General features: G+C 39.3%; 3 protein-coding genes and 1 long non-coding RNA gene across 6 annotated transcripts; 3 read left to right on the top strand and 1 right to left on the bottom strand.

Annotated features, from left to right (window-relative positions):
- The first annotated feature begins 971 nt into the window (after positions 1–971).
- Positions 972–5,260, top strand: LOC124315178 (major facilitator superfamily domain-containing protein 6-like). Its single transcript, XM_046780659.1, has 11 exons — positions 972–1,232; positions 1,438–1,559; positions 1,932–2,173; positions 2,232–2,398; positions 2,491–2,645; positions 2,717–3,696; positions 3,755–3,918; positions 3,975–4,178; positions 4,248–4,415; positions 4,483–5,040; positions 5,098–5,260. Exons 4-10 carry the CDS (start codon positions 2,233–2,235, stop codon positions 4,695–4,697), a joined length of 2,052 nt encoding a protein of 683 aa, XP_046636615.1. The 5' UTR covers positions 972–1,232; positions 1,438–1,559; positions 1,932–2,173; position 2,232; the 3' UTR covers positions 4,698–5,040; positions 5,098–5,260.
- Positions 5,261–5,529: 269 nt separating this feature from the next.
- Positions 5,530–9,193, top strand: LOC124315177. 3 transcript variants are annotated; one of them, XR_006911483.1, is made up of 8 exons: positions 5,530–6,359; positions 6,490–6,644; positions 6,701–7,707; positions 7,776–7,939; positions 8,002–8,205; positions 8,265–8,432; positions 8,504–9,055; positions 9,120–9,193. XR_006911483.1 is itself a non-coding variant. In XM_046780658.1 (8 exons), the coding sequence occupies exons 2-8, from the start codon at positions 6,215–6,217 to the stop codon at positions 8,731–8,733; spliced, it is 2,073 nt and encodes a 690-aa protein (XP_046636614.1). In that variant the 5' UTR covers positions 5,530–6,105; positions 6,189–6,214; the 3' UTR covers positions 8,734–9,168. The 3 variants fall into 3 exon arrangements, 1 of the variants encoding a protein (XP_046636614.1); XR_006911484.1 differs by having other exon boundaries at positions 8,504–9,036; positions 9,120–9,192; XM_046780658.1 differs by having other exon boundaries at positions 5,530–6,105; positions 6,189–6,359; positions 8,504–9,168.
- A 12-nt stretch (positions 9,194–9,205) lies between these two features.
- Positions 9,206–9,904, bottom strand: LOC124315661. Its single transcript, XM_046781469.1, has 3 exons — positions 9,753–9,904; positions 9,496–9,685; positions 9,206–9,425 (listed from the first exon to the last, which is right to left on the bottom strand). Exons 1-3 carry the CDS (start codon positions 9,851–9,853, stop codon positions 9,306–9,308), a joined length of 411 nt encoding a protein of 136 aa, XP_046637425.1. The 5' UTR covers positions 9,854–9,904; the 3' UTR covers positions 9,206–9,305.
- An 833-nt stretch (positions 9,905–10,737) lies between these two features.
- LOC124315738 lies at positions 10,738–12,486 on the top strand. Its single transcript, XR_006911624.1, has 4 exons — positions 10,738–11,451; positions 11,521–11,867; positions 11,939–12,107; positions 12,184–12,486. It is a non-coding gene; the product is annotated as an uncharacterized LOC124315738 (long non-coding RNA).
- Positions 12,487–12,665: the final 179 nt, after the last annotated feature.

The following is a 12,665-nucleotide window of genomic DNA, read 5'->3' as shown; positions in this document are numbered from 1 at the left end:
TTAAAGGAAAGGACGAGATCCAGCCAGGTTTTCGGTCGTGTGAGTAACAGAAAAGAAATATGACTGCCGACTGTGTAGAGCGCCAAATTTAAATTGTCGATAATGAAATTCCATGAGAAGGTCGTGGTAGAGATTCCATTCGTGTAAGAATTTGCAATGTTCTTGGCATCGCCAAACACTTGAATAACAAGAATAATCTGAAGGAACGATACCAATAGGAAACAGAAGGTGCGATAGAGATGACAAATCAACCGACAACTTTTGATTTCCTCCGAGGGAGGGATTGAAACTCCCATAACCTGCATACACTTTGTGATTGGCTCTAGACTCCAGTTGAAGCTGTTTTTCCTCATTTTCAGAATTTTGACGTTATTTTCATCTTCCATTTTGGGATCTTTTGGTTGAATCGGCTCAACTGCTCCGGTCGGACGAACGTAAAACATCTCGTGACGATGGAAGGCTCTTCACAACTAAGAACTAACCAAAACGCATCCCAGGTTATTACTGTGGTAGTTTTATGGAAACCACTTATGCTGATTGCATTAGAGTATTAATTTGACGAACTAATAAATATTATTTTGGAAGTAGGTGTAGTCGCTTAACTATGTTAAGAGAATTAGAAAAACAATAACGTAGAACTCATAAATTACTTAACCTTCCAATCAATTGATTTCCAATTAATTTGAAACCAATCTTCTTTGTTCGTGTTTGCGTCTTCTAGGATTAAAAATTTGGCAACATATAATCAATAAAGGAATTCCATAACATGAATAGTATAACGTTATTATAGTTCTTGTGTACGTAATATTTTTTAATCCCATAATTTCTATTTTCCCCTTTTTGATGACATGATTGAATTGAATTGATTGATGACCTTCATCAAGAAAGATGTAAAAAAGAAAAAATGGCATGTTCCTCCCCTGTTCACATGAGGGAGGCAGTTCGTCTGCACTTGCCACTTGCCAGTGTGAACTCACTAAACCTATCAGTCGTGATCAGCACACCTACTATTATTAGCCACCCTAGCCTAGCCCAGTTATTTAATTGATGAATGCTAGCTGTAGCTTGTTAACCCATAGTTCGTAAAGTGTTTTATTACAAAGTGTTTAAAATCGACATGCCTCAACGTGGCAAGTCCCTTCCGCTCTTGTTTGGTTTTTTATGTTTATCACCGTGATGTTGTCAAAAATGGCGGCAAAATTACGTTGGCAGCCATTCAATCTTCCTCGCAGGTAGTAAAAACATTTTTACTGTAACATACGCGTCGTGCATCATTGATTGATTTGCATAAAACGCCACGGTTCTGATTTGACTTACCTTCATGATGTCTGTAGTAGACTACATAACTTATTTCAGTTTGTCATCCTACAGAGGTGACTAAAATGGGCGGCCTCTAAAGTAATGTTAACTGAAAAAAATTTCTTTATTTTCTTACAGATGTAATGCTATGATTGGCAACAGATGTAGATGGTATGACAAACACTTTAAAATGGGTCAACATCATGTTTTACGCCCTGTGCACCTGGCCTCTGACTGACCAACATATGTTCCCTTTTATTGTAAGTTACGAATTATTTATTACTGGTATTATTGGATAAATTGCTGGTAAGCAAATGTTAGCCTAAACTAGATCAACTGTAAAATTTTTGAAAGAAGACAAGATTAATATTATTCTTCCATTCATGGGCTACAAATATTATGCTTAATTTACCTTATTGATTCAGCAGCAATATCTATTAAAGGATGTTTCCTTTGTTTGGATTTGAAATTTAGTTGTGATAAATAGAAAGCATAAATGTTCTACCAAGAGAAAAGCGTTTGAACGAGTCAACATTTTTTTTTTCATCCGCGTGGCCGACATTTAACTCTTTTGCGCACTATTCTTCGACTTGCCTTACGGGTTTTCCCATTTTCTTGTGCTTGTTACTCAGGTCTTTTGTAGTGTAAATTCATAACGGGTCGCCGTCGCGTCATACCATCCGTTCAACCCAAAGTGACTTGCATTTTCCCCTTTAAAAATATATTTTGCCTGCGAATTTGTGTTGTGCTTCAAGAAAGCTTCATGCCCGGCAGCAAATGTGTTACATGCATATATGGTGCTGAAACATACGTCAGTATGGTAACGGTAGTCGTTTGAGTTCTATCTAGCTCAGACCAGTGCAGATATTTTGAGGTAACACTATTGTTTTTCGTTGTTCTTGATAATTGTCAATGTTATTGTTGCTTAACAGTATGGATGGAGATTGTTCCAAGACTTCTATGAAGTCCGACACCGATCAAAAGCTGGACATGGAAAAGACAGAAATTGAGAAGAAAGAGGGATTAGCATTGCTGATTTACGATTTAAAACAACGCAAATTAATCCCCATCAAAATCCTTAGCCTGATAGTTTTTTCTGGTTAGTAAATGCATTAGGGTCGACCAGGGGTTGACAATGTTACTACTAAACCTGGCTGATTATTTTGTTTTCCTGTGGTAATGCAATGACAGGTTATGGCGTGCTGTTGCCCTACGCCGCAATTCACATGAAATCTTTGGGGATCAGCGTTGAAGAAACTGGCGCCATTTACAGCGTAAATGGCGTTCTGAGTGTATTGATCCCCATCTGCACTGGCATGATCGCCGATAAATTGGGAAATTTTAAGGTATTAGGTCTACTCAAAGACAATTTCAGTAACAATTCCTTTTAGAAGTATAGATTAATGTAAATTGACAGATGCTTTTGAGCGTATTGTTCGGATGTGCCAGCATTACTTCGCTTATGTTCCTGCTTGTTCCAGTCGGAAGGATTTCGGTGGATTACCCGACTAACATGTCGATGGCACTCGGCTGCTTCAACGAGAACTCGACACTTACACTGACAGACCTTGATTTACATCCATGCAAATTCAAACTAAACGAAGACTCCGAAAACAATGTTATTAATGTGTCTGCGACAATAGGAGAATGTGGCAGCGTTTGTTACCACAGCGAAAAATCTGACACTGAAGCCACCCTAGAAACAGCTTCTTCTTTTGTAAGTGATACCAATTTAGATGACTCGGTCGGCAAAGAATTTCTTGATGCTGTTTTCTTCCCAAACGACTGGGATTTGGAGATGTCCTGCTTGCAAAATTTGAATGGAAGAAGTAACTGTCAGTTAGGTCGCAAAATTGGTGCTGTTTCAAGAAAGGAAAAAAACGCGACTCTTGCATTGCAATTATTTCAGAACGACTACAACATTAAAACTGGAGTAATCCCTGTTTTGTGGATGGCTTTAGAAGACGAATCCGAGTTTGATCAGAAGTCTAGCGACTTCCAATGTAGCACTTATGACGAAAAACTGAAACTCCTTCAGACTGTGTATTCTCAAGAAAATCAAACGGAAAACTACCCGACAACCCACTACCGTACGTGTCGCTCTCAGTGCGTCGTTCAGATCAACCGCTCCGACCTTTGTTCTGATAAAGTCCGTGAAGATGTCGTCAATCCTCAGCTCACGTTCTGTATATACCTATTACTTGGTTTCGTCTTTCAAGTGTTCGTCGTAGGATCTGCCACTTTATTCGATGGAGCAGCTTTGGTTTTAGTCAACGAAGTCCGTGGTGACTTTGGCTTCCAGAAAATGTTTGGGTTAATCGGAATTTCAATATTTTCACCGATTTCTGGAGCCCTTATGGATTATTTTAATACAAATGAAAATGATAAAAATTTTCGGTAACATATTTTATTTTTTGTAGAAAAAGGCATAATTTTATCTAATTTCTCTCAACAGGCCGGCGTTCTTTCTATTTGCTGGTTTATTTGGTATTGCAGCTGTTGGAATGTTAACGATTGACCTCAATTTTAAACCTCCAGCGGAAAAGCTGATGAAAAATGTGATATCTCTGCTGAAAAACGTCGAGCTGGACGTTCTACTTGCCGTTTGCTTTATCTCAGGTAAAAATGTTTGAAAGCTAGCTGCCAACACTACTTGCTAAAAACTCTTTTTACAGGAATGTTGACGGGGTGCACGGGAAGTTACTTCTTCTTATTCTTGGAAGAAATTGGTGGGTCCAGGTCTTTAATGGGACTGACGCTTACCGTCTCTTGTCTTACAGGAATTCCATTGCTTCTCTTATCGGATACCATTTTTCGTAAATTTAGTATTCCCAACGTCCTTGTCTTTAGCCTTTTTACATTCGTCGTACGTTTGGTAGGTAAGTTTCGAATTCGTTTTATTGATTTAAGTAGTTACCTTTTAATTCCAAATGAGTGTAAAACCCAAGGATATTCGTATATCTACAACCCAAACTTGTGTCTCGTATACGAGGCTATGGAAGCCATTACTGGTATTCTACCAATGACATCTTTTATGATCTATGCAACCCAATTGGGGACTACGTCCACTGCGACTTCCATTCAAGGATTGATTTCAGCGACGTACATCGGACTAGGTCAGTGACGACCCTAAATGAAGAAGTTTAAGGTGATTGATATAATAATTGATGCTGGGTGATTTAGGGGCTGGAATTGGAAGCTCGGTCGGCGGAGCCCTGATCGGAGCGTTCGGCCAGCGAGTAGTTTTCCGCATTTTGGGAGTCGTCGCTTTCCTCACTGGATTCCTCTACTTCCTCTTTAATATTTTTTACTTGCGTCCAAAGGCCAATGAAAAAAATAACACTACCATTGACAAGACTGATTCAAGTGTAAACGGGAAGGTCGAAGAAATTCAGTGACATTCAACGTCTGTTTAGCGCGTTTAGTCTTATTTTAGCCAACATCATCTTAAGTGAACTTCCTTCCTATATGCCATTAACTCGGTCGTTTTGAGACTTAACTAACTTTTTTTTGCTAATCAATTTTAGCTTATTTACAGATAAAGCCATATTAAAAATTTTAAAGACTAAAAGAATTTGTTATTGTCATAATTTGGATAAATCAATATAAAAGAAGCTTTCATGTCAGTATTTTAACTTTTTTTCTACCCTTTTGGCCACGAGGGAAACATCGCGTCGTTTCCATCTTCTAGGATCCATCAGTTTAACTGGACTTCCCTGAATCGGACAACCCTTCAATTAGGTAATAAACATACCATTTCCTTCACTTCATTATGTTATCCGTTTATCTATAATTCAGGTAGCTTTATTTATCATTGATGAAGAAAATCCATATGTGCGAACGAGGACAAAGAATGGGTTACAAAAGCCATCGGCAGAAGTAGAGCAACAGAAACTTTTGAATCCAATTTCCTGCTGCATTGGTATAGTTTAGTATTTAAAAAGTAAATTTCACGAATCTTTAATTAATGATAAACCAACTAAAGTAAGACCGACCGACTAATTAAAGTAAGAGAATTTCTTGGAAATTCCCATCGTTTCTAATCTTCGGTTAGGAATTAAATTTGATATTTGCTTGGCACATACGTACGAGTTGATTTCACTAGTGAAAGCTTTTTTGTTATTTAAATTCTCCTTACGAATTTTTTAGACGAATATGGTCACCGTCCTTCCATTTTTACAAATGAAAACGGTCGGTGTTCCCTATAGTTAAGGTTCATTTAGAAGACGGATTATGAGCCAACGAATCTTTTGTAAAAGCAAAAGTCAATTGAAAAGTGCCCCGAAGAAGGAATGGCAAGCAAAAGTCATTGCGTGCTGACAATCGATTAGTGAATGCGTTTTTAAAGATCGCGCGTAATGATCTCACAATGGCAACAGTTACGCTGATTAGAATGGCTTTCCATCACGACTAATGAGTAATAGGCTGAATGGTGTGTCAGTGGAACAAGGCAAACACTTCGAGGACAGCAGCTTAATAATTGAAATGTCTCATATACAAGCACCTGCTACCTATTTTTAGCTCTTTCTTAGCCGTGGGCAACACTAGTCCCAGACTCCGACCTTGATCCAGATGAAAACCCGCCCGTCGTTTCACTTCTCTTGGAATCCAGAATTTTCTAAATCTTATCCATTTTCCTATCCTAAATTTTTTTATGTAATGACCGGTCACCATTTGTAGGACGTGAAATGACTCGCAGAAGTTCTCCATATGCAGGACAGACTGGTTTCTTGGAAATTCAACAATTTTTGTTTGATGCTGTAGGCAGTTAACGGCAAGACTTGGCCCATTCAACAACACAAAATCGTGCTCTTATAAAATTTTGTCTGGTTTATTTCAACTAAAATTTAGTTTAAACTTACCTTAATTCTATTCCGAGATTTTTATAGTTCGGTAACATTGTAAAGGACCAAAAATGGTTGAGACAAACAACAACCAGCGTCCACGCGTAACTTTTCAAGTAAAACCAGAAAAGAAGAAGGGATTGGCTTTGCTGATTTATGACTTGAAGCAGCCCAAACTGATTCCAGTCAAGCTTTTAACTTTCATCATATTATCGGGTAAGCTAAGTGTATCTACTTAAAAAACGATTTGCTCTAGCCATTCGCTATTAGTATTAATTTTATGTGAATCGTTCTGTTGTGCAATTCATTTTTCCATTTAATTGTCGAGTTTTAAAATCCACTACAGGTGTCGGAGTGCTATTGCCGTTCACCACCATCCATATGAAATCGTTGGGACTAAGCTTCCAAGAGGTCGGCTCCATCTACGGTGTTTCATCGATTGCAGCGATTTTATCTCCTTTTCTCATTGGTTTGATCGCCGATAAACTTGGGAATTTCAAGGTAACCATCAATCTAATTTACCGTGATTTTTATTCACACTTTTTTCTATTGATTAGATTCTGATGAGCGCAGTACACGGCCTTCTTGCTATTATAGCGCTTCTCTTTCTGACAGTTCCAGCTGGAAAAACGTGGCATTTTTACCCTGAAAACATCACATTTGCACTCGGTTGTTCGGACAGCAAGTCCGACTATTTAAATTCAGCGACTCTCACCTTAACGGATCTCGACTCGAATCCTTGCCACGTCCAATCGAATTGGATCCGTGAAAATTTAAACAATTTTTCCGTGGCGCTAGAAGAGTGTGGTTACGTTTGCTACGACCAGCCGTCTGACGTGATTAGGTCGGAGGCCATTGAACTCAATCAAGAAGTAGATCCGTCGATACCAATTGTCGCTCTAAAAAAAGTTGTTTTGCCAAAAGTAGAATTTCGCGAGGCTGTTTTCTTCCCAAACTACTGGAGCCTGGACACGACTTGCACTCCAACACGATTTGGAGAAGATGTTTGCGTTTTGAATCGAAAAAATGACAGTCAGACAACACAAGTGAACACGACCATCGGATTGGATTTCTTCAGTGAATCCGTGAACACCAAAGGATTATTCCCAGTGAAGTGGATGGTATTGGAAGATGCCACTGGCAGTGATCAAAAGCAGACAAATTTCCAGTGTGGGACTTATGGTGCAGATGAGAAACTTCATCAAACCGTCTACTTTAAAGATTCGAACCAAGCGGACAACGATCGAGCCGTCTACCAGTTCTGCCGGCCTCAGTGTATCGTCCGGATTAACCGCTTTGACTTGTGCCACAACATGGTTCGAGAGGAAATTTTTAATCCACAGCTCACCTTCTGGCTCTACATGTGTCTTCGATTATTCTTTGACATTCTCCTCGGCGGATTAGACTTGTTTGTCGGAGCTTCTGTGGCTTTGGTCGGCGAATTAGGCGGGGATTACGGTTTCCAAAGAATGTTTGGATACATTGGAATCGCTGTTTTTTCACCCATCTCTGGGGTTTTGATTGACCAATTTAGTGAAGATGAAAGTGTGCTTGGAAATACCAGGTAATTAATTTTAATTAGTACCCTAATGTTGACGAATTCATTGTTTCAATCTATTGCTTCTTGACTAGGCCGGCCTTCTATTTGTTCGCTAGTCTTTTTGGAATTGCTGCTGTTGGAATGCTTACAATCAACCTTGATTTCAAACGTCCAGCAGAAAATCTGCTGAGTGATGTTTCAACATTACTTAAAAACATTGAACTGGATATATTGCTTGTCGTCGCATTTGTTTCCGGTAAAACTACGTATGCTAATTGTGCGAGACAAGCGGAAATTAATGGATTTATTTATTTATAGGAATCTGCAACGGACACGGGTTTTACTATTTGTTTTTGTTCCTTGAAGAGATTGGGGGCACTAGTTCTTTAATGGGACTGTCTAGCACGTTCCAGTGTCTCACTGTGATACCGTTGCTTCTTTTCTCCGACCGCATCTTCCGTAAATTGAGTCATCCCAATGTTCAAGTTCTCTGTTTTGCAGTTAACGTCATCCGACTAATCGGTATGTCTATCTCATTTTTTTACCATATCAATTTAATACATTCAATTCTTGCTCAATAGGATATTCGTATTTGCACAACCCGCATTTGTGTCTCCTATTCGAGTCGATGGATGCCATTTCCTGGAATTTTGCTCGCACTTCGCATGTAGCCTATGCCAACCAGTTAGGGACGACGTCTACTGTAGCTTCTATCCAAGGATTATTGGGAGGACTCACCTTTGGATTAGGTAAGAGAATTTAAACAAAACTGTTACGCAAAAAGTGCTATTCAAATGAATCGATAAATTTTTTGCTTCAGGATTTGGTGTTGGGAGCTCTGGCGGAAGTTTACTAATCGGTGCCTATGGCCAGCGAGTGACTTTTCGCATTCTGGGCGGCATCTCCTTCGTTACAGGGCTATTTTACTTTCTTTTCAACATCTTTTATTTACATCCCAAAAATACTGCGAGGATTGACAGTGCAGTGAATCGAAACGAGATTATTTCCGAAACATCGTCAACACTCTCCCATGATAGTGGTTCTCGTTAGAATATGTACTTGGGTCATCATTTGGATGATTCAAATCTAACCCAATAATCTAACTCCATTGAATTTATTTATTAGTCCCGAGAATCCAACTTGCCTCGCAATGTATGAATTACTATCGTCTTATACATATGCAAGTTTAATGTCTTGAGTGTATAGGGTGCCTTTAATTTATTTAACGAAATTGTAAACGATTTCACAGTATGTAGTGGAAACCGGTATTTAACTTTTGTTGTTAGGCAGTAGGATGACTGCAATTCTACAGAGCTCGGGTTAGAGACGATAATCTTTCGCGTCAATCACAAGGTGCCCCACACTGCCCCAGGTATAACCAGCAACTAGGAGAATTAACTAAATAAGACGCTTTTTTTTCTCACTTTCTCCCACAGATTCGCCGTCACTGCCTGTGTTGGCATGGCCACCGAAAATCCCAACCGGACACACCAGATGCAGCAGCATAAAGTAATTAAATAAATTTTGATTACATTTTTTATTTGATTTAACGAAGTACAATTTAAAATAAAATTTGATTCGGCATTAATCAGGGGTCAACCATGTCTCGTATTCAACGAGACCTATCCAATAGTTGGACGACTGCAAACCCCAGATCGATCACGTGCAGTACCCGACCGGCATGGAGCCTGATACTGAATGGAAGATGGTGCAGATGAGTAAACAGGCAGTCCATTTGAACCCTTGCCAAGTAAATAAAGAATTTTAGTTAAAATTCTGAATAAGTCTAAACATGAATGTGGTTTTACTTACTTCGTTGTCAAGTCTCAAACAATAGGCAGTTTCAGAATCAAATACTGCGTAGCTGTAATTATCGCAATGGCAAAATCCTTGGTTGTTAGGTCCGTCGAAAAGTTGCATGTTAACTGGACAATGTTCAGTACTGCCAATTGGACGACATTGTCCATAGAAAAATGTTTGCGTGGACGCGCAATACTGATATCTAGAATAATATCAAATTTGAATGATGTGGGGGGTTAAGAAGAATTCGAAAAGACGAAAATGTTTACCTAGTCCTGTAGTGATGTGGACCGCAGAATACTTCAGTGAACAATAAACCAAAGGAAAGAGTTGTAAAAACAATTAAACTGGAAAACTTGATGGGTTTCATGACGAGTCTTCTAGTTCTCTGCAAGTAAATTTCAACACTGAATCTCTATCGGAAAATGTGACCCTCTTTTATGCTGAGGATTTTGCTCAGCAGGACTGCCAGTTTCCCCATAAAAGACTGGTGCAATGAAAGGGGTTTTCCCAGGCGATTTCGTAGCCATTTGTGACGTCGTGCAATTTAGTAAGTCTCCGCGTCAGCTTGTCATTCTTCTGGTACATGGACCATTCATTGGGGGAAGCTCTCGACCACTTGGGTAAAAGTGAAAGTATGCAAGGGAATACCCGGTTCGCAAATTCCTGTTTGAATAATTTATTTAAAACTAGGTCAAGGTTAAAAAATGCAATGTTATTGAATTGATAGTTCCGATCCCTACTTGCCTCGCAATCGCTTACAAAAAAATAAATTCCTACCGTCTTATACACAAGCAAATTTAATGTCTTGAGAGTGTAGTGTAGTGCCTTAATTATTAAAATAACATGTAAACGATTTCGTAATTTGTAGGGGAAAACCCAAAACCGGTATTCAACTATTGTGGATTTTATTCAGTGATGTTATGGGGTCGGAAACGGCTGTCTTTTCTATCATTCGCTATATAGGTGCCCCAGTTAGGGGCAACCTCACGCCAGTTTCATGGGAGGGTCAATGTCAGCCTCACCTATGTCAGCCAGCAACCGGGGATATAAGGCGCGTTTTATTCTCAATTTTTTTTCCCTTTTCATTACCATAGATTTAACACCACTTGTGTTTGTGACGATGCCAAAACTTTCTCGACGTCCATTTTTTGCACTGACAGATCTTGATTTACATCCATGCGAGTTCAAAATGAACGAAGACTCGGAAACCAGTGTCATTAATGTGTCTGCGACGATAGGAGAACCACGAAAAATCTTATGGCTGGAGCGGACCAGAAACTAGCCCTTCCTTTGTAAACGAAACCGATAAAAAGCTCGGGAAATAATTTTCTGGAGCTGTTTTCTTCCCAAGCGACTACAGTCTAGATGTGACTTGCTCAGCCGCAGAAATATTTGGTTCGAGTGAAATTGACTGCATACGTTGGATCGTAGAAGTAGCATTGAGCAAAATCAAGCGAAAATATTGATTGGTTTGGAATTGCCCATTGGTGGTAACACTACCGGAAAATATCGAGTTAATTGGATGACCGCAGAGGACGGAACTAAGATTGGGCAGAATGCTAACAATTTCGGTGTGGTTCTTATGAGGAAAAGCAGAAACTCCGGTACACAGTGAATTCTCAAGACATTAAAGCGACAATCAACCGGACGACTTCTTACCAGATGTGTCAGCCTCACTGCATCGTCCAGATCAGCCGCTCCGACATCTGTTTTAATAAAGCTAGGGAAGATGTCGTCAATCCTCAGTTCACATTCTGGATGTACTTGCTGCTTCGTTTAATCTTTGACGTGTTCATGTCTGGATCTGCCACTTTGTTTGATGGAACCCTCATTGGTTTTGGTCAACGAAGTCGGTGGTGATTATGGTTTCCAGAAAATGTTTGGATTTATTGGACTTGCAACATTTTCACTTATTTCCGGGGCATTGATAGACTACTTTAGTGAAGGTGTTCAAGGGAATATCCGGTAATTTTTTTGTTTAATTTGATAATTAAACAAATATTTTCATTATTTTGAATTATTTTTTAAAATCAGGCCTGCCTTCTATTTGTTCGCCGTTTTTTTTTTGGAATTGCTACAATTGGAATGCTGACAATCAATCTCAACTTTAAACCTCCGGCGAAAAACCTTTTTAAAGATTTTAAAGTCATTACTGAAAAACGTGGAATTGGATCTCTTACTGTTCATCGCTTATATTTCTGGCAAGCTGACTCAGAAATTGAACAAGTATATTTAGTAAAACTAATATTGGGTTTCGGTTGTTTCTGTCCAATCGGTGGCTCTGATTCCGCTGCTTATCTTCTCCGATCGCATCTTCCGGAAGTTGAGTCATCCAAACGTTCAAGTCATTTGCTTAGGCGTCAGCGTCATTCGACTTACAGGTAAACAAATAATTACATTATTATCAATTTAATCATTCAAGTCAGCTTTTTGTCTTTCGCTCTGTCAACAGGATATTCCTATCTGCAAGATCCGCGTTTGTGTGTCCTATTGGAGAGAGAGAGAGGCAATTTCCTGGAATTTCGCCCGAATTTCCCACGTCGCCTACGCTAATGTACTAAGAACAAAGACTACTATAGCTTCTATTCACGGATTACTGTCAGGGATCACCTATGGCTTAGGTAATTTTTATTCTTACAGCACAGAATAAATTATGCAGGTAATTAAAATAAATTAATACAATTACGTCATTTTTAGGGTGCGGAACTGGCAGTATTGGTGGAGGTTTGCTTATCGGAGTGTACGGCCTTCGCGTAACCTTCCGCATTTTGGGTGCCATCTCTTTCATAACTGGCCTTCTCTACTTCCTGATCAACATCTTCTATTTGCATCAGAAAAAAGACGCAAAACCCAAGAATTCTCAAAAGGTAGATCAAAATTCCAATGTCACTTGCTGTTAATAATTTAAAACCTTGTATAATAACTTATATGAATGGAGCCTATTCAATATCCGCATTCGCAATGTACATGACAAGATGAGGCGAAAAACAAGCAAACGTAGAGCTGTATTCGATTCCGATTGTTTGACTTTTTTTTCCGAATAGTTTGTCTTTCCTTTCACAGATGGCTCCGTATTTTCCAACAGAACGCGCTCCCGAAGAAAATCGGCGTGTGCAACATAATAACAGGTAGACGTAAACCGACAAACCCCTTTGGTTTGGCCCCTTCCCAGACCACAC

Source organism: Daphnia pulicaria, chromosome 11, assembly GCF_021234035.1.
Source record: "Daphnia pulicaria isolate SC F1-1A chromosome 11, SC_F0-13Bv2, whole genome shotgun sequence".
NCBI classification, from domain to species: Eukaryota; Metazoa; Arthropoda; class Branchiopoda; order Diplostraca; family Daphniidae; genus Daphnia; species Daphnia pulicaria.
This window is presented reverse-complemented; position numbering and strand designations above follow the sequence as displayed.